Here is a 22,362-nt window from a genome sequence, read left to right as displayed (position 1 = left end):
TTATCTATTGCTGTTTATTATCTTCCTTCCACACTCAATATACTCTTCCTGTGTGATTCTTGTCCACCTCTTTACACAAATATTCTTTAAAAAATAAAATATCTTTAAAATATTCTGTAAAATATTAAAATATTAATTGAATGCCATGCAGAGTCCCAGAGGTATTTTTCCCCTATTTAAAAATACATAATTCATTCTGCCTACAAAGTGGAATTGAGAAGAGACTGACTTGGGATAATGAACAACTCATACATATAGCATCCTTTAAGATTTGCAAAGTGCTACTCTTCTAGATAGGTTATACAAGTAGTAAGTATCATTTGTATTTATAAAAGAGAAAAATAAGGAAGAGAAGATCAAGTAATTTGCCTTTGGTCACACAACTAGAAAATGTCAGTCAAGATTTGAACAAAGATCTCCTGACTGTAGAATGAACATTCTCTCTTCCATAGTATGTAGCACATCTGGTGCCTTTTTTTCCTATAAGATTATTCATAAAAGCTATTGCTTAATTATTTTAAAAGACAAAAAGAAAAGATCTATGATCGAAAGACCAAAACCAAACAGAACCTTTCCAGCCTAACCATGGGGCAAAGAAAATGAATATAATTATGACAACAAAATAATTGACTTTTTTGGGAAGAAAAGTCTAAAACAAAACAAACTTTATTATAATATCCATGTTTTCTACTTTTGTTTCAAGACAGTACAATGGATAGAGCAGTGGCCCTAGAATCAGAAGGATCTTAGTTCAAATTCTGCCTCAGAAACCTGACCGTTACTAGCTGTGTGACTCTAGGCAAGTCACTCAATGCCAATTGCCTAACCAAAAACAAATAAAAACAATGCACACACAGGACTAACAATTATCTAAAGGTAAAAAAAAAATCTAGTTTCAAAATCTGAAATTTGAAGTTATGAAGGAACTACTAGAGACAAAAAAAAATTAAGACAAAAGATAAATGAGTAAGGGAAATATAATTCATGATTCTCACTCTGACCCTGATGATATTCTGTTAAGGAATATTATAATAATTGCTTTTGTGATTCACCTAGAGATCACTTTCATTCAATTTTGGCTGATAATAGAATTTCACAGCCACAGAAGACAAAACAACAGATCTATCACTTTGTGGCTGTATTTTTTGCTTTCTGTAAGAAACTTTCCTAATAATCAAGTTTTATAAGAATAATAATTCTCTTTCTTCCCTCATCAGAAGACAAAATGGTTAGCTAATATCTTATGCTGGCACAAACATAACTTTTCCAATGGTATTTCCAACTTTCCTGCCAAGGAAATAATAGAAGTGACAATCAGGAGTAATAGTTCATTTGCCACAGTGTTTTCAATTTAAGTCAAGGAGCCCAAACTTCTCACCTTTTGCAGATATGTCAGTGGACAAGTACCTAAGCAGCCCTTTGTACTCACTACTGCCCTGGGTGTGGCTTAGGAAGACTTATAAAAGACAATTATCTGAAACTGACACTGAGATCAAAGCCAGGGGAAACGTGTGTGTGTGTGTGTGTGTGTGTGTGTGTGTGTGTGTGTGTGTGTGCAGTACTGCTGTAGGGCATGAGAAAGATCTTAATGTCTTCAAAGTTCATGTAAACACAGATTTTGGAAAGAAGGGCAGCAAAATATATGCCAAATAAACAACTATGGTATGTAACCTCATGAGGGTTGGGTCTCAAAAAAAAAAAAAAAAACACAACAAAACTGTAGCCATCAAACAAGAGAGTTCCATTTTATTTTGGGGGAGAGTTTGGAGGGAAGAAGAGCATTGTAAAAATAGAATGATATCTGTCACGGTGTTATAGTAGTGCCCTGGAATGGCATGATCAAGGGTCGGCTGATGTTTTCATTACAACCCCTCTCTTTTCAAGGGGTCATGTTGTGGTCATAAATACTGAGCTCTGTTTCTGCAAGATGAGGCTGCACTCACAAACAATTGTTCTTTTTTCCCCCCAGAGGGACAAAAAGGCAAACCAAAGAATGAGCTAAGCTTCTGTGCCAAAAATGAGATGTTATGAAACAAAAATCCAGATGTTCACAAAAGCAGTGACATAGTATTTTAGTTCATTTCCAAAGGAAAATAGGTCAAGCTCTGATAAATATGAGACATCTTGGAAGGAGGAGAGGGTGAATGTAGGAAGAAGAGGAAAATCACAGTTTCATTCATCTAATAACCATCCATCAAGTCTACAGACCATTTTAAAGCATTTTCTACATATAAATCACTATGTGATATCAAAATATAATTAACAAAGATCTCCCTCCATCCCTCTTAAAAACAAATACTAAGGAAAACAATTACACAAATAATTCTTGACAGAGGGGAGAATTAGGTATTGAGGAAGTGTTTGGGCAAAGTCCTTTGAAGAATCTGAAGAGGGAAAAGATCATTATTTTCCTTCAGGAAGGGTAATGAGGAAAGTTGATGGTAATCAGAAAGTGGTACCTGGTCCAATGTCTTGAAGAAAGGGAAAGGGCTCAAAAGATGGAGAAAAGGAATTGTTCCATGCTTCAGACAAATAACCTAAAGCAAATGCATATATGGAAAAGGAAATTAGAAGAGGGAGGAGAGAAAAGTCTGGTTAGACTAGGAGAGAGGACATGAAGGCACATAGCATAAGACTAGCCAAAGTAAACTAGAACCAGATTGGAAGACCTTAAAATCATAGGAGTTTACTTTTTGTTTTACAGTTAATGAGGAGTCACTGAAATTTTACAAATAGAATAATGACATATAAGAATATGTCCCTCATAAGAATAGGTAACTTGGGTATGGGAATTATATATACACACACACACACACACACACACTCTCTCTCTCTCTCTCTCTCTCTCTCTCTGTATATATATATATATATATATATATGTATGTATGTATGTATGTATATATATATATACATATGTATACAAACATAAAGAGAACATCTAAGACATACTTCAATCCCTTCTGAAATCATAACTTTAGGAGGAAGAGAGAACTTTGGGAAGTTAAAATTATCCACAATGTACAAGGAATGTTTTGTCCTGAACTCATGATGTTAGACAGGATTAAAAAACACAGGCATGGCATTTTTAGCAGATCTTCACAATCCTGATAATTTTGATTATGAAAGGAAATCTTGTAAGTAAAAGAAAAGCTACCAATGTCTTTGTGATAACTTGTTCTTGTGAATCATTCATTACATGAAGAAAGTGATGGTTTAGTATTGCTTAACTGCTGTTGACATTATAACATGGCACTACTACATTCCTGGTATCATCAGCTCTCATTCTTTGACAGTAAAGTGAATTACCTGTTTCACACTGTTGCTATTATTTAGATATTGTCAAAAGAGTGCCATGAAGTACTCAATACATGTTTTTTAAAACTCTCAGACAGACAGAATCTTTTCCCTTAGGACATTTAGGGAGAATTCAGAAAATAACAATGCAATATAGTTACAGATGGGAAAACTGTCTTCAGGAAAAGAAATAGAAAGTACTTAGGTAGTGGTGGTTGCATAAAAGTCCCAGGCCTGTTATGAGGAAACATAATTGCATATTGGGTACATTTATGTATTCTGCTTTATAATATATTATATGAACAGACTATAAAAGTGTTTCTATAAACATTTTGGTATTGAAAGCTAATTGTATAATGATTTTTAAAACTAGAGTTAATGAAATGCCAATCTTCATACCTATTTTTGTTACTGTTATCATTTCTAATTTTAATTATCATTATAAAACATTCTTTTACCTTACTAAAAGCAGAGAACAAATTATATCTTTGCACATCTATGCAGATGGGGAATAAAGAGATACCCCCCCACACACACACACATACACATCTTCATCATTAGAAAGGAGGAATGAATGGAAAGTGCTTCCTATGAGAAAGGCTCAGGGTTCTTTGGTGGACTAAAAGCTAAGAAACTTTTAGTCAGGGTATTGCCATAGTCATGTCATGGAGTTAGTGATGCAATAATCACAGGAGCTTACATGACTATAAGTTGTATATTAAGAGCTCAGTGTCAAGAATTCTACAATGATCAAAACATATTTATTTAAATGTTGTCTCCTGTAATTTGGAAGTACTCCAAGCCAGAAATATCGCTGCTAGGTCTGTATTGCAAAGAGATGAAAGAGAAAAAGGATCAACATGAACAAAAATATTTATAATAGCTATTTTTGCAGAAATTGATAGGATGCCCATCAATTAGGGAATGGCTGAACAATAGAGGTTACAATATATAATTATGATATAATACTACTATGCTATAAGAAATTTTGGGGGGAAGTCAGAAAAACATGGAAAGACTTAGTTGAAATGATGCAAAGTAAAGTAAGCAGTATCAGAAGAATATTGGACAAAGTAACTGTAACATTTTAAAGATGACCAACTGTGAAAGACTAAATTACTCTGATCAGTACAATGATCCAAGATGATGCTAAAGGACTCATGATAAAAGATATTGAACTGAAAAGAGATTGAATATAGATTGAAGCATATATTTTCCACTTTTTAAAAAAAACTGCAATATGGCTAATATGAAAATATGACTTGCAAAACTTCACATATATAATGACTATCATATTGCTTACCTTCTCAATGAGTAGGAGAGAGGCAAAGGGGAACATTTTGGAATTGAAAATTTTAAAAAATGAATTCAAAAACAAACAAAAATAATGCAGATAAAAAAAGAAGAAAATAAAATGTTCTCTTTATCAGACTGTGAGCTTCATGAAAGCAGGGACTTTTTTTTTTTTTGTATGCCCAGGTCTTTCATATAGTGTTTGGCACATAGCAACTGCTTAAATACTTACTTAGGAAGGTAGAATCTAGATGACAAGACAAAGCCTGGAACTTGCCTGACTTCTCCCAAGTTCTCTTCCAAACAACTTTAAATAATGCCTCAAAAAATTCTGGAGTAAAAAAATGGAGTGAAATAATTTGTCTAAGACAACTTACAAGATAAGCAGGAAAAGTCTGGGAGGCATAGGGGTCAAAGTACAGTCAAAGGCAGACTACAGCACCACAGACTAAAAACCAGAAATTCAGAAGCAAATCTAGGGGAAATTGAATCATCCATGGTTTCTGGTGCTCTCAGCTCACAGCTAGTAAGGGGGTTGGACAACTTAAAGGGAGATTACAGAACTGACTTCACTGGCACTGAATGCAGGACTCTATTGCATTGACCACAAATGAATCCCTGGTGCCATCCTGGGTTGCAATTTCAGGATGAGGAGGAGCACTAATACCACAAAACTTGTTTCCAGGGTGGAAAAGAATACTTGTGATTGTTCACAAATTAGGAGAATAGCAGATACACCTCTCCTTAGCACATACCACCTCAAAAGACTCAAAAATTTACAGGTCCTCAGAATTACCTCTGAAAATAGCTGCACAAATAACCTAAAGTGTGGGCTGTGCCCTCTTGAACCCTAGAACGTAACTCAATTTTAATATAAAGCTAAAAGTCAAAAGAGGCTGAAAAATTAGCAAACAAACAAGATGTTGATTATAGAAAGTTACTATAGTGAGATGGAAGAGCAAAATGCAAATTTAGAAGAAGACAACAAAGTCAGAACTGCTATATCCAAAACTTCAAAGATAAATGATCTTGAACTGATCTCAGGTCCAACAAGAACTTATGAAAAAGTTCAAAAACAGTTTTAAAATCACATAAGAGAGGTAGGAAAAAATTGGGAAAAAGAAACGAGAGTGAAGCAAGAAAGTCAACAACTTAGTAAAGGAAACACAAAATATAATACTAAAGAAAGTAATATCTTTAAAAAAGAATAGGTCAGATGATCAAAGCAGCACAAAAATTCACTGAAGAAAAGTACAAAAGTTTATTGAAGAAAATAATTTCTTAAAAATTAGAATTGAGCAAGTGCAATGGACTGAGGTGGAGTTGTGAACTGACCCAACCATTCTGGACATCAATTTCAAGCTCTGCCCAAAGGGCTATAAAACAAAGCAATATCACTACTAGGTCTAAATCCTAAAGAAATGGAAAAAAAAGCCAAAAACAAAAGGAAAAAGAAACTAGTTGTAGAAAAAATCTTAAATTGGGGAATAGGTGTGCCATACGATTATGATGAAATGCTGTTGTATTATAAGAAATGATGGAAAAGATACTCTCAGAAAAATCTGAAAACACATGAATGATGCAAAGTAAAGTGAGCAGAATCAGGAGAACAATGAAAATAGTAATACTGTATGATGATCAACTGTGACTGACTTAGCTATTCTCAGCAGTATAATGATGCAAAATAATTCTGAAGATCTTATGAAAAATCCTATAAATCTCCAAAAAAGAACTGATAAGTCTGAATGTAGATGAGTATACTTTTTTCTTTATTTTTCTAGGGAATTTTTGATTTGTTTTCTTTCACAAGTTATGCATATGGAAACATTTTGCATGACTGAACATGTATAACATCATATTACTTGCTTTCTCAATGAGGGGGATAGAGTAGGAAGGGAGGGAGAGAATTTGGAACTTGAAATTTTTAAAAATAAATGTTAAAAATGTTTTTACATATGATTTGGAAATATAAAGTATTAAATATTTTAAAATAAATATTGATGTGTAGAGTGTTGTGTTTCATGCTAGAAACGGCCTTTTAGAAAGAATACTGACAAGACTCAGTGTACACAAAGGAAGGTGATCAACATATTAAAAATACTGGTGATCATGACTTTCAAGGGCTCACTGAAGGAAATGGTGATGTTTAATCAGGAGAAAAGAAGACTTCAAAGAAGCACAATAGTACTCTTCAAATTCAGAAGGATGTCTTTTAGAAGAGGGATTAGACTTCTTTCTGACAGACCTAAGAGTAATTGGTAGAAAATTTTTGGAGAGGCCGATTTCTTGCCAGGGAGGAAAGATTTGTCAGTGAGTCCAATCCTTATGGTCATGCACAGAGTGTTTAGTTGATGCAATCCCTATGTGGATTTTGGAACATGCACAGACATTATGTAATTGGATCTTGTCCACTAAACCAAATGATGAAGAGGAGCTTTTGTCTGGCTTTTTCAGATCAGGGTATGGTAGAATGCAGAAGTAAGAAATGCTGTAAATCTCTATGTCAAGGGAAAGGCCATCAGAGGCTTCTTTCCCCACTGTGTGCGGTGCCTAACAAGCAAGTGGCCCATCAGCATATGACCCCAATGCTGCTTGTATCTTTTTACATTTATTCTTTCCACTTTTAGGTAAAGGAATATTGGAGAGTAAAACCTCTGAAAAATCAGCATAGTGAACCACATCCATAGACTGGGCCAGGTTTTGCAATGAACCTGACCAGTACAGGAGGGATCCATTCTTATCACTGAGGTGCTGAAATCAAATTGGATTAATTCAGTAGGAATAAGATTAAGAATAGCTGGAATAAGAATTTATCCACAAGTTTTGATACATTTTGAAGCGAATTTGGTAGGGTATGTGCTGTTTGGAAATGCTTTAGATTTGATGTTATTCTCCTTCAGGATTAAGGTGCCATAAGGGAAAGTGCTTTCCCATGGATAAGAGGAAAATATTTACACTTCTATTCTTACTATCTCTTTGCATAAATATCCCAGTGTAAAAGGTAGTGGCAGTGGTAGCAATAGTTGGTGCTCCTGTTGTTCAATCATATCTGACTTTCCATTTGGGATTTTCTTGGCAAAGATATTGAAATGGTTTATAATTTACTTCTCCAGCTCATTTTATAGAGGAAAAAAACTGAGGAAGTAGGGTTAAAATAACTTACTATATTTAACCTTCAGGACCAGATTTGAACTCAGGAAGATAAGTCTACCTGATTTCAGATCAGAAACTATCTACTTTGCTATCTAGCTGCATTGTAAATGCAAATTTATACTATTTGGTTAGGTGAAATTGGGTCACTCATCACTGGGTATATACACTAGAGTAAATATATCAGAATGGGGGCTTGAGCCAACAGCATTAGAAAAAGATATCCTCTAAAGCTTAAGAGTAGTCCCCTAGAACCCTGTGAGGGAGATGTAGCTGATCTTATTTTGGAAAAGTGAGTCTGGAGGACTATATAAAAGAAATTTCTTAATAAGTTATAGCTGTGTGAAAGTATGAACTAGGTTGCCTCAGGAAATGGTAAATTTCCCTTCTGGAGAGTTTTGAGCAGAGGCAAGATGACCAACTGTCTAGAATGGTGTAAAGGGAATTTCTGCCCAAATATAAATTTGATTAAATGATCTCTGACCTACTGAGACAGCTGGTGGCACAGTGGATATAGTGCTTGGTTCTAGAATCAATAAGATCTGAATTCAAATCCATCCCCTGATACTAGATGTGTGACACTGGGTAAGTTACTTCATCTTTGCCTCAGTTTCCTCAAGTGTAAAATGGAGATAATAATAGCACCTACTTCCAAAAGTGCTATGAAGATCAAAATGAGACAATATTTGTAAAACATTTTCCCGCTTCCTGTCCTTCCCTCATCCAGGCTATTCTGCACAATGCTGCCAGATTCACTTTCCTTACACATGACTCGCATCATGTTAGGCTCTATCCAAAAACTTCCATTCAAATTCCTAGCCACACAGAGTGAAACCCCAAATTTTTTACCTGGCCTCCAAAATACCATTCCAGCCTTACTTCCCATTACTCACCTACCTGTACTCTCTGCTCTAAGCTAATCCAATCTACTCTTCATTCCTTAAACATGTTCCATGCTTTTATGTTTATTTTTTTCCCCTTATAACAGTTCTTTTAACTCTCCCAGTCCATTCTATCTCATAAAGCTCAGTTGGAATGTCGCTATCTTTCAGAAGCAATCTCTTTCTCCTATGACCTATATAATACTTTATTTGGACCTCTTTATTGTACTAAATATATTCTAATTTATAGTGCCATATATCTATATGTCTAGATTGTAAGATGGCTAAGTCAGTGCTATGCATAATTGCATCTTTTCCTAGAACCATGCTTTGGCACACAGCACTAAATATTTGTTGAATGAAGCTATATTGCTATTTAATAAATATTTATTAGTTATATTCATTGTACTAAATACTTCACTAAAACTGCAATCCAGAAATTCAAAACTGGGAATAAATGCAACATTGCATTCTTAAATACTGAATCTATTTAGTAACAAGCTGATAACCCTAAATAATCACTCTTTATGGGATTCTAGGTTATGGGTTTACCACTGAAATATACAAATCCTTCACATACTTCCCTCATTAGAGTCCCACAACTTGGCAGACTGGTTGTATGTGATATATGTCTTACAAAATAGCCCCAAATCTTTCTAGGATAGTTACCCCATAATAGCCTTTATATTTTAAGCACATAATGCATTTTCAAAAGTTTTGTGTTTTACTTGTAAAGATTTTTATATATAAACATAGAAAGTGGAAGCAGTATGGAAAAAAAATGAACATATTTTATCCAAAATACACAGCACAGGGGAAAAAAGCAATTTGACCTGTAGCTCAAAAAATCTTATCTGTTGTCATTTCCTGAAAACTTGTGCATATAGCTGTCAATTGTAACACCAAAACAGAATTTCTGCTACTGTAGCTATGTTTATCAAAAGAATAACTGAATATCAGATCCTGAGTATACTGATAATCTGACTAAAAATAATCATACCAAAACATCTTAAGATAATATGGCCTAATGGAAAAAGGACTAGATTTGGTGGCAAAAACACCTATATTCTAGTCCTGCTTCTAATATATACTCACTGTTTGACTCTAAGCAAATTATTGAGCCCTATAAGACAGTATAATACAGAGGAATTGCCAATCTGCATATGTAAAGGGAATTTCACCCTGGGAGTCCCATTACTCCAGTAGTATAGTCAAGTCTGACAAAAAAGCAAATATATTACAGATTTTGAGTCTCTAGGTTCTTGAAACCTACAGAAAGACATCATTTTTGATGTTTCAAATAAGTGTTTTAAAAATATCAAATAGAAAGTCTTCTCTTCCCCAACTCTGGTTAGTAATAAATAAAATGAATTCACTTTTCTGAATTGTAGCCTATTATCCACTATTACTCACCAAGCACAAGTGCTAATTCCAAAATCTTTTGCTATTCACTTCTCTTTATCTGGATCTGTCTATACCAATGGCTGTTTTTAAAATAGTAAATTTGTCCCTTGTTGGCAGAATTCAATCCAAGAGGAAAATCCCAATCTACTTCTCTGAATTTTCTTTGCCTTGCCCACTCACTGACACAGGGATTGTACAGGACCGGCCAATTCAACTCTGCTCCTTCAGTACTTATTCCCTTTGATCTTCCAGAACAATGGGTGGGGCTTCTTTTGTCTCCTTAGTTAAAAACATAATGTGTGTTTCTCTCCTGTTTTTCTGCCCCATGGAGGCTCTGAGCAAACCCTAAGGCCTTTCTTGCTTGAAAATATTTTCTGGAAATGTATCTTGCCATTAGAAGTGTTCCAAATTCAACTATCTCCTGCCATTCTAAACCTCCTTCTACAATCTCTGTCCCATCTCAATAACACCTATTGTCTGTCACTTTTGTAAAAAAATAAATACCGAGGGAGTAACACCCATTCAATAACTAAGGTGAATGAATCATACATAGTTCCTAAAAATATATTACTTCAAAAACATAAATGTAATTGTTGCCCAGTTTGTACTGCACAGAATGATCAGTATTAAATAGCAAACTGAGTATCTAGAAATGTGTACATTATAGGTAAATAATATACAAGAAATGATGAAAATTCATCTTAATTAACTCTTCTTTATAGAATACCAAGTCATAAATATGTAAAGAAAATGTTCTTTGTTTTTCTTGGCTGACACAGTTACTATTGAAAACTTTACATCTGAACAGTATTTTAAATTTATTTTGATGGTTCTTATAACACTCCTGCAGAGAATTTTGCAGAAGAGGATATCCTGATAGAAAAGGTCAATGACTTAGCCAAGCCCACAAGTATCAGAATAAGAATTATAATTCACAATTTATATACCCATCATTCATAACTACGTCTACCAAGCCCCCAAAGCTTTTTGTAATATAGAGCCATTCATGTGTGTATATTATCTATATCTTATCTGATTTTACTTGGTTTTTTGATTAATATTTATCAATTAAGAATCATATCTAATTAATTTGGCTCACAGTTTATGGCTTAAACAGCCTCTTATTGTAGACCTGAATGCAATTTCAAAATAATCAGTTTGGTATTAGCAGCCATAAGTAAAAAAGAACTGTCGTACACCGGAACAGAGAGTCTAGCAAGGCACCAAATTAAAAGTAGTTAAGGAGCGTTTAAATAGTTTTACTCTTTTTAATTCACCCCTGCCCGCCTGCAGTCAGGATGAGGGAAAAAAGGAGAAATCAAAAGAAACTATTTTCACTCTCTTAACAATTAATTGGCCTGGATTTGGAATTTAGTTCCCCAGCCAAAATTACAAAGATCTCCTTTCTGAAGCTCTAGGCAGGCCAGGACCAGAACTTAGAAAGGGCATCTTTTAACCATGGCATTCTAGGGTGAAACATAATAACTAGTAAGAAATGACTTCCATTTAAAGCACTTCTGAAATATTCAAGAGCTAGCACTATCTTTCAATTTAATCACCTATAGCCAAAAAATGCTTCATACAATATAATCTCTCACAAATGGTCAACATCTTCCACCCTATTTTTCCCCTAGTTCTACCTATTTATGATTTGTGAGCCTATCCTGTTAAACACACAATATTGTCCTTTCTTTAAACAGACAGAAACCACATTTTATCAAAGAAAGGTGAAAAAAATAGAATAAAAATTATTAAACTTCTATTATATACTAGGCATTGTGCTAAGCACTTTACAAATACTATCTCATTTGAACCTAACAGAAATCCTGACAGGTAGGTATTATTACTATTTCCATCATAAAGTAGACAGGGGCCAAGTGACTTGCCCAAGGTCACATCACTTGTACATTTGAGGCCAAATTTGAATTTAGGTTTTCCAGGACTCTAACCACTGTGTCACCCATCTATCTTTAATAAGGTAGTTATATTTTTACTTTGAAAGAGAAACCTAAATATTACAATGTTTGTTGCCCTTCAAATTCAAAGAAGACCAAAATGACATCATTATGTTGGGATCAACATACTGTGTTCAATTGTAGCTGATCAATGAGCTTGGAAGACTCTACCAAAGGTTGGGCTCAAACAGCCTGTAAATGTTACCATATGTATGTGCTATAGAGTGAAGCAAAATGAAATAATGGGGAATATGTAATTAAACTAATGCATCTCTTTGATTATTTGTCAATTTTTATATTATCTCCTCTTTGCCTTGAGAGATACAAACATCTCTTATTGAAGAACGGAAACAGGAAGGAACATTCTGTTATCACAAGATAACTTTGTAGTTAGTTCTTTTGTTCTAGCTCATTAATTTAGAAGCTAAAAAAAGCTAAATGCAGCAATATATAGAAAAATAAAATCTGAGGCAAGCCACTACAATTCTTTGGGTCTTAGTTTCCTCAACTGTAAAATGAAATGATCAGAGCAGATGTCCTCTAAATTTTCTTTAAGCACTAAAATTCCATATCATATATAACAAATTAAAATCCCTACTAGACATGTAATCTGCATCAGCTACCTACATTTCCCTACCATTCAATTTATTTGCTTCATCTTTATAAGCCTCAGTTTCCTCTTTTTACAGATGAAAATTAGACTAGAAACTTAAGTCAGTTCAAGCACTAAATCCAACCTATGTTCAACTTGGCTCCTATTTTTTACTCAACTTGGCTCCTATTTTTTACAACTTTATTAAGCTTCACTTTCAAAGTTCATTAGTATACCATTAGTTGCTAAACTCCAAAGCATTTTTCAATCTTAGTCTTTTCTGACCTCTCTGACACATTTGGACATTGCTAACCTTCCTGTAAGGAGGGAATGGGTTTCAGTCATGAATGAGGGCCAGTGAAAGGGCCACTTTTGCTGGCTCACGTGGTGAGGAAGAGGGAGATTTCTATTCAAGGAAGGTGAAAAGATAGGTTGTATAGGGTTTTAAAAGCTAAACAGATAAGGGTTTGCTTAAATAGGGAATCATGTGGTCAGATTTATATTTAGGGAAAACCACTTTGGTAGCAGTGTGTAATATATTAGAGTGGAAATATACTTGAGGTAGAAAGACCAATAAAGACACTATTGTAATGCTCTAAGTGAGAGGTGTTGATGGCTTGAATTAAAATGGTAGCTATGTAAGTGGAAAGACAGGATAGGATATGTTAGAAGCTATAAAGGTACAAAGATTTGGCAACTGATTGGATGTGGGGTGTGGGAGAATAAGGAATTTAGAATAATGATGAGCTTACAAACTTGGACAACTGGAAGTATGGTAATACCTTTGACAGAAATAGGGAAGTGTAGAAAAAGAGAGTATTGAGGGTAAAAGATAAATTCAGTTTTAGATATGTTGATATTAAGATGTTTCCAAGACATTCAGAATGAAATTTTCAATAGGCAACTAACAATGATGGAGGACTGAAATTCAGAGGAGAGATGGGGCTAGATATAGACATCTGGGAATCATCTGCATAGACCTGATACAAATAAATTTAAGGCCTTATCATTCAGTATCTAGCAAAGTGCACTGAGTAGATTTTAACAAATGTCCATTGAATGAAAGAACAAATTGTGCAACTTTATCACAGTCTTATGAATGAATTGGTGAATAAGTTAAAGTGCATTTATTAAGAATATTATATAATCATTTATTTTTTGCATTAAATGAGACATTTTATTTACCTGCAAAGAGGTTCTACAAGGTCCTTTTCAAGAAAATCATGATCTTTCTTTACAGCTGTGATGTTGATGGGAAATTGTGAATCTACAAAAAAAAAAAAAAAAAAAAGGTACAAACATTTGATTTAATAATAAAAAGAATTCACGAGGATCATAGTACTTTGTTTTTGAGAGGACATCTACTCTAGTCATTAAAATGCTACATAACACATGAATCGAGATGATAGTTATTCCTGGGTAAAAGCTTTGTTGACACAATTTAAGAGAACAGATGGTTTTATGGTAAATGTGATAAGTGCTTTTAAAAGTGTGAAGAAAATTTGAGCTATGACAACAATTATATGCCTGACCTTGGGCATGATCAAATATTAAGCAGCCTAAGCTTTTCTATCTTCACATTATCAAAGAGGTATGTTGACCTGAGCTCCGAGAAACATTCTTAGTGTTGACATCTGTACTAAGGCCACTTATTCACACTCAACTAAATTTATGAGTTATCTGGCTGAATAGACATATTCACTTTCAGGACAGAGAAATGTTTTTGCCTTTAGTTTCTAAAATGCCTGCCAAATTCCAGAAAAACTACTTTTTATAAAGATTAGCAAAAAAAATTTCTAAGAGTACACTTTGCCCACACTGCCACAAAAAGTTAACCATTCTCCTAATAGTTATACTGAGAATTTAGTTTCATGATAACACCATGCTCTGCACTAAGACCATTATGGGATCCCAGTCACTTGATAATTCTCCAAAATACTATCAATCATGCATGATGGGCTTGTAAATCACTATTCAGGGCTAAGTATTATTAGTCATATTAAGTCATATTAGTCATATTGTAAGGTCAGCATATTAATTCTCAGCATTATGATTTGCATTATGTTCCTTCTGTTTACTATTTCATATTTTTTATTCCAAAGCCCCTACATTTAAAAAATTTTTATTTATCTTTAATACACATTGTTTTAGGAATCATATTGGGAGAGAAAAATCTGAGCAAAAGGGAAAAAGCATGGGAGAGGAAAAAAACAGATAAAAGAAGTGAACATAGCATTTCTTAATTTGCATTCGATCTCCATAGCTCTTTTTCTGGTTGTAGATGGTGCTTTCTGTCCAAAGTCTATTGGGATTGCTTTGGATCACTGAACCACTGAAAAGAACCGTGTTTTTCATAGTTAATCATTACATATTCTTGCTGTTATTGTATACAATGTATTCCTGATTCTATTTGTTTCACTCAGCATCAGTTCGTGTAAATCTTTCCAAGCCTTTATAAATTAAGTTTGTTCATCATTTTTATAGAACGATAATATTCCATTATCTTCATATACCACAACTTATTCAACTATTCCCTAATTCATGCAAAGTCCCTAAATTCAAGATAAGTTGCATCTCATTTATTTGTACTCAAATTGATATGTAAACTGAAACTTACAATAATAAAAACTATTCCCCCTCTGATGGCCAAAGTTATGAAACTGAATTTCAGCCAAGTTAAGATAAATATTGTCTCATTCATAATACATTCAACATATTTGTTTATATGCATCTGATGAAGCACAGCTTTATTAAGATTTATTTGAATTTCTCATTAATTATATATGGATGTTTCACAATTTAAACTAAGAATAATTTGGATTTACATAGAACTTTGTTGAAAGAATCCAGAGTATGCTCACAGACCCTTCTCTCTCCCTCCTATTCCAGGGAGAGAAGAGGAATTGAGTATTTTATAGAAGAAAGTAGGGCACAAAGAGGTTGTCTTGTCACAGCTCCATAAATCAATTAGGGCTTGACTTAGCTCAGTGTTCTCTATTCCTCAGTCTCTACATATCATCCACAGAGATAAATGTGCAAAATTTTTGAAGTAAAGATGACAGTATTTACAAATGAAAATGTTTCAGTAGCCATTAGCTGTAGTTGATAAGCTTGAGTACAATTTTAAAGGCAAGTGGTTCATTTGATTAACCTACTATATCAGTTCAAATTAACAAAAAAGGGAAGAGTTCCACATGCACATACACTGAAAATGTGTGATCCAAAAAGTTTATCAAGATTTTTATTCCTACTGAGTGGATGCCCATCAGTTGAAGAACAGCTGAATAAGTTACGGTATATGAATGTAATGGAATATTATTATTCTATAAGAAATGATCATAGGATGATTTCTGAAACATCTGGCGAGATTTACATGAATTGATGCTAACTGAAGTGAGTAGAACCAAGAGAACATTGTACACAGAAACAAGAAGATTTTGTAATAATCAATTGTGATGATTTTGGCTCTTTTAAACAATGAGATGATTCAGGCCAATTACAATAGACTTGTGATACAGAGAGCCATCTGCATCCAGAGAGAAGGCAACGAGGACTGAATCTGGATCATAACATAGTATATTATTATTGTTTGCTTTTTTTTCCCCTTTCTCATTTTTCCCCCTTTTGACCTGATTTTTATTGTGCCCCATGATAAATGTGGAAATATGTTTAGAAAAAGTGCATATGTTTAACCTATATTGCATTACTTGCTGTTTAGGGGAGAAAGGAGGAAGGGAGAGAGGAAAAAACACTTAGACACAAGGTTTTATAAGGTAAATATAGAAAACTATTTTTGCATGTATTTTGAAAATAAAAAGCTATTATTATAAAAAATTTGTCCTCATATAAAATCATTCAAGTTAGAGAGGTAGTATTGACATACTCTGATATGATTTCTAGGAAACTTACCATAGGACAAAAATGCTAAACCATTTTCTGGGGATTCTTGGAAAGGGGAAAATAGGGAAGAAGAGGAAATTAAAGATACTGCAGAAAGAAGATTACAAAACAATGTAGACATGGAGCCCAAGGTAAAGAAACTCTGGAATTGATGGCAAGCAAGAAAAAAAATAAAGTGAAGGAAGAATAGATTCCTGCCCTTCTCACCTTAAACTACAACTGTGCATTTCTATGCAAAAATCTTGTGGCATAAGATAACCATAGCTAACATTTATATAGCACACTAAGATTTGCAAAGGACTTTCCACATATTATCTCATTTGACTCTCACAACAACCCTTTGCTATTATTAAGTACTATTATTAATTCCATTTTATACCCAAGTCATGTAGGATTTGAATTCAGTTCTTGACTCTACATTCTATGTCATAACCACTAAAGGAGGCAGCACAGAAAAAAGTTCTGGACTCTAAGGACTTGAATTCAAAATTTTCTCCAATACTACTCATGTGTGACCTTGGACAAATAGTTTTACTTTTGTGAGCTTCAATATATCAAAGAAGGGCATTTAATCAGATGGCCTCTTCCTGGCTTAGACTTGAGATCCAATAAAGGAGTGATGAAACAGTTGAAAGATAAAAGGAATTTCGGGGGCATTGGCATTAGGTTAGTCTAATTTTATTTTCTCTAAATGAGAAATGAAAAATATAAACATACCCTCATACAGCTGAGCATATTGTGGGAATCCAGCAGCCCGCAACCAATCACATGCTTCTTTTGCTTCAATTTCTGTGGAGTGAAAAAAAGAACATGGAATATATATGAATAAAAAATAATAAAGTTCCTAAAGTTTTCTTCCTAGAAGGAAAGAAAAAAGTAATCATCATGTCTATTATTAATAAAATTATACAAATGATACTCTAGTAAATTGTAAAGTGAAAGCAAATAACTATACAGAGCTGGGTAAGGAATGAGTTCATATCATGAATTGCTTTTATAATCTTCACAAATATTTTGAGCATAAAAAGACAACAAAATAGTCAATTAAGAACACAAAAACTGGGTTCTCCATCAGTAGGATAAAATGTGTTATTTATCAAAACTCCAGATATTCAGATGACTGTGTATGAGGAAATACCTCACAATTACACTATAAGATACTGTCTCTCTATTCTAGGACTATTAAAAATAAAGTAAGTTTTGAACCTGAAACCTAGAGATGATGATACTTTGTCTCTCCCTTCTTTCTTTGTTTCTTTAATCCTAGAGTTAGTGGGAGGATAAAAGCAAATAATCTACGTGAAAGTACTTTTGAGTTCTCAGAAATAAAAGTGCTAAGGAAATTCAAGTTGGCATTATATAAATTTTTACTGTTATTGCTCATGTGGTCAAAATATATAACAATATGAATTAGATAAATATGTGAAAAGTGTTTTAAAATGCAGCATTTTCCCCATGCAATAAAAAAGCCTAATGCCCAGGGTCACTGAGTCAACATAAAAGCTGAGTACCCCATGCTCTGGCTTTCTGGTAACCATTTTCAGCATTGCCATAACTAAATGATCATTGAACCACCTGCCAAGACAGAGAAACTGTCTTGTGAAACAAGAGAATACTGTTACAGTATGCAAAACAAGATACTTTTTGACCTCCTGAATCCTGGATCATTTCCTAACCACAATTCTGTTAGATAAATACAAATGTAAGGGAACTTAAGTTCATCCATCAAACCCTGTTTTCCCCAAATAAGATTATATACTCAATCGTAACAGTTCTACAACAAGTCCCCTTCCTCCAATACTCAGATGAATTATTGTCAGATCACACTCTTTGCAAGCACTTTGATGTGAATTTTTTCTATAGGCATATGTGTAAGGGATGTAGAGGACCCTTACCCAAAATGACTATTCAGAGATCACTCAGTAGAAGGCAGAAAAGTTGTTTATTGAAAAACCTCTGGAGGATGAGCCATCCCATCACGAGATAAGAAAGAGAAAGCTCGTGGTAGGAGGGCTAAATAAGTAGCAAAGATTCATAGCTTTTATACAAGAGATTATATCACAAGGAAGAGAATTTTGAGAAAGAGAGGGAGAAGCATCTAATTGGTTGTTGCTGTTTGGAGAGATTGGAATGGAATATTTTTGTTGCAAAGGATTATTGGGGAGCACTGAGAAATAGGTGTCCATAGTTTTCAGTTTAAAAGAGACCAAGAAGGGAAAGAAAGTGACTTGAATAGTGCCCATAGTTATCAGTTTAAAAGAGACCAAGAAGAGAAAGGCAGTGACTTGAATAGAAGGAAAAAAAAGTTCCAAATAGACAAAGGAGCAGAGAAAGAACAGACTATTATCCAGAGATAAAAAGAAACTGAAAAGAGAAGAATAAGGTAAGAATGGAGGGTCAAGGGAGGGCCAGGTAAGGATAGCTAGGCAGGAGTTATTATACACTGGGGGATCACAAATTTCAAAGTAAAAAGGCTTTAGAGGTCATCTGGTCTAACCTATTATTTTGTAGATGAAGAAAGTCAGGCTCAACAAAGTAATGTGTTTATTATCCAAGGTCCTATAGGTAAAAGTGTCAGAGCTGGGCTTTGGCCTTAGGCTTTCTCCATTCCACTATGCCACACTACCTCACCTTACTAATGTCCCTATAGAAAAGTTCTCAAATTTTTAAATTTAAAATTGTATTTTGTTTTGAATTTAACAGATAACATTTTTATATACAGTATACAATAGAAAAAGAGGATTATATTAGAAACCACAAATCACTATTACACTTAGCCTGTTTTTTTTTCTCCCCTTTTAAAAATTTATAATAAATTCAACATTACTTTCAAATCTGTCTTTCTTGTCTGTGTTTCCCTTTGAACTTCAAAAGTGGCTTTTTAAACTGAGCACTCCAAATAACTGTGAAATACACTTTGGATAAGCTATAGTACCTTTATAAATCAACTAGAGAATAATAAACTCCTTTCCTAAAAACTAGTGACACAAACATTATAGTTTAACATAATTAGCCATCATCAAATTTGATTGCAGACTACGAATTCAAATTGGAAAAAGCCCTGCCATTCCTTCTAATTATTTAACCACTTACAACTGTTCCCAATAAAACCTGCATTAATAGCTTTTTTTTAAAGGGTATATTACACTTGGTTAGCAAAAACAAATTTGGGATTAAAAAGACAACAATACTACCAATATTAGCTTTTCAAAAAAAGATTTTTCAAAAAAATATCATTTAAGTGAAATTAGAAGAATAACTAGAAAATTCTTTTTAAAAATTGTACACTAAATAGCTATCACAATATATAAAATCTTTAAGAATTATTAAAGATCCCATTTTTGATAGCACTTATAGCACATACAACTATCTCTGTTGCAGCCATGATAAAAGAAAGCTACTCAGCACTTCTGTTCTTGAGAGCTTATTGCTGGAAGCTAAATACAGTGTGGTGCTCTAGCAAAGCCACACACAAGTCAAGCTTGGTTCATGTTTTGCCTTGCTGGAACCAGTGTCATTTATCTGAATGTAGGACCTCATTACTTTCCCCTTCTTGGGAGAAATTCCGATTTCTCAGGAGGAAGGGAAGAAAAGTATTCCTTATATGGATCTTGCTATTCTCCTAATAACTGTTGTATTTCTCTACCTAGAGGTTTCAACCCCACCCTACCCCACCCTCGTTGGCAGCAGCTTTATTAAATAAATTATATTTACCACAGAGTATAAGACTTATGGGAAAGGAGCAAGAAGTGGAAAGGACCAAAAAGCTTGCTCTTTGTAAAACTCTGAACTCCTGAGAACTTGTTCACTTGACCTCTCTTCTGGGGAAAAGGAGTGGCTCTACAGACTAAGCAAAAGAATTAACGGAGAAAGATTTGTGAAGCTCCATTAACACTAGGTCATGACTGATTGAAAAATGAAACACTTCATGAAAAGAAGATCATAGAATTCTTGAAATAAAAACATTAGAAAATTCTCTGCCTTTCTTAACGATTTTTCCCTCTCAGAATGGTTATTTGTAGTTTAAATAAGCAATTTACAACATGGCCTAATTTTTAAAGTTTGCTAAATATGTTACTAATAGGAATTTAGAATATCAAGTACAGAATTAAAATAGTCTGCATTCTTTTGGATAATTGTACAAACTCTCTAATTCAGATGAAATAGGGGAGAGAATCTAATCAAAATCTATAAAAGGTCTTATACGGAGTATTTTTTTAAAAGGATGTTTTATTTATTTTAAGACACATGTATTTTATATAGTGAAGCTGCCATAAATAAATACACATATAAGTAATTATGTATGTCTCTTTATGTAGGGAAGCTATTGGGACAGTGAAGAGAATGCTGGGTCTTGAGTCAGAAAGGCATATTCTTGAGTTCAAATGTGGCCATAGATACTATGTGACCTTGAGGAAATCAGTTGACCCAGTTTGCCTCAGTTCCTGATCTACAAAATGAACTGAAGAAGGAAATGGTAAATCATTCCAGTATTTTTTCTAAGAAACCCACAATGGGATCATGAACAATTAGATGAGGTTGAAATGACTTAACAATAACATAAAATATACATAAAGATATATGTATACATATGCATTTGTGATATAAGAAATATATGTGTATAATTGTAGAATATATACATATATCTACATATGTATACATTGGACAATACAAAAGTCTTAGTTCAGTTTTAAGCTATTAAACCTTGATAAAAATGTTGCAAAGATCCTCTTCCCATTAAATGGGAGTTATAATATTTGCATTCTACTTTAAGGCAGAGGAGAGGATTGCTTCATAAACTTTAAAACACTTTGAAAACAAATTATTTTTAACAAATAATCTAGAAAAACTGCAAAAAAAGTTTTAAGAGAAAGTGATAAGAGAAGTCCCATTCAAGTTAAAAAACAACAACAACAAAATTTGTAAAAATTAACCTACAAAGACATACAGGAGTTACAGAAATTTAGGGGAAAAGACCTATATAATTGAAAAGAAATTCAATATCCTTGTCTGGAATCCATCAATATAATAAGGTAATGCTAATAGTCAAATGATTCTATAACTTGAGTGAATAAAATAACAAAATACATTTGAAGATTAAGAAAATCTCCAAGATCAGATTAAAAGGATATGGAATGAGTTTAATGATCATTAGATCATTAATTAGATTAGATATTCCTAGAACTATACTATACAATCAGTCCTAGTTTTTCCTCTATGTTCCAGTTGCAAATCTTCAACGGCCAAATAGACGCTTTAAGCTGACTTCCATAAGTATCTCAAACTACAAATTCAGCATTCTTTCCACATGACAAGCTTTTCAAATATCTGAAGACAGCTTTTATCTTCCCCTCCCCCTCGAGTCTTCTCTTCCCTAGAGTACCCATTTCCTTCTATCAATTCCCATATGGGATAAACTTCACTATCTCTTCACTATCCAAACCTTTGAAATTAATAATTTACTGCCTTATATTTTTAGTTATTTTTGGTGAAGATGAATCTTATTTCATCAAGTAAAAAGTGAAAAACTTCTGAATTTGGAAGCATAGGCCCAACCTGAAATCAGACTTCTATTACTTATTACCTATATTGCTTTGGGGAAGACATGTAACCTGTCTGCCTCAGTTTCCCAATCTGTAAAAAGAGAATGAACAAGATGACTTATGATCTCTAGTAAACATATCAGAAGCATACTGTTATATAAGTAGTAGGTATTCAAATAAATATGTGAATATTGATGCAACATAAAGCCATCAAAAGTGAGGCTTTTTTGCCTCTGTTAAAGATTCAGGCATCTTCTTTTTAGGTACTAAACCTTTAAGCTAAATTATATCCTGTAAGTCAGATTGGGGAATGTAGGTAAAAAATACTGTTAATAATCTGACTGCTACTA

At 33.6% G+C, this 22,362-nt stretch overlaps 1 protein-coding gene across 1 annotated transcript in view; it reads right to left on the bottom strand.

The window, feature by feature from the left end:
• Positions 1 to 22,362, bottom strand: part of STARD13 (StAR related lipid transfer domain containing 13) — a 683,440-nt gene that overhangs the window by 56,497 nt on the left and 604,581 nt on the right. Inside the window, 2 exon segments of the mRNA XM_074303504.1 lie at positions 13,755 to 13,836; positions 17,187 to 17,258. Of these exon segments, the coding sequence (XP_074159605.1) occupies positions 13,755 to 13,836; positions 17,187 to 17,258 (154 nt within the window).

Source organism: Sminthopsis crassicaudata, chromosome 3 (genome assembly GCF_048593235.1).
Source record: "Sminthopsis crassicaudata isolate SCR6 chromosome 3, ASM4859323v1, whole genome shotgun sequence".
Classification (NCBI taxonomy): Eukaryota; Metazoa; Chordata; class Mammalia; order Dasyuromorphia; family Dasyuridae; genus Sminthopsis; species Sminthopsis crassicaudata.
The sequence above is the reverse complement of the archived record's forward strand: the minus strand, read 5'-3'. Positions and strand labels throughout refer to the sequence as shown.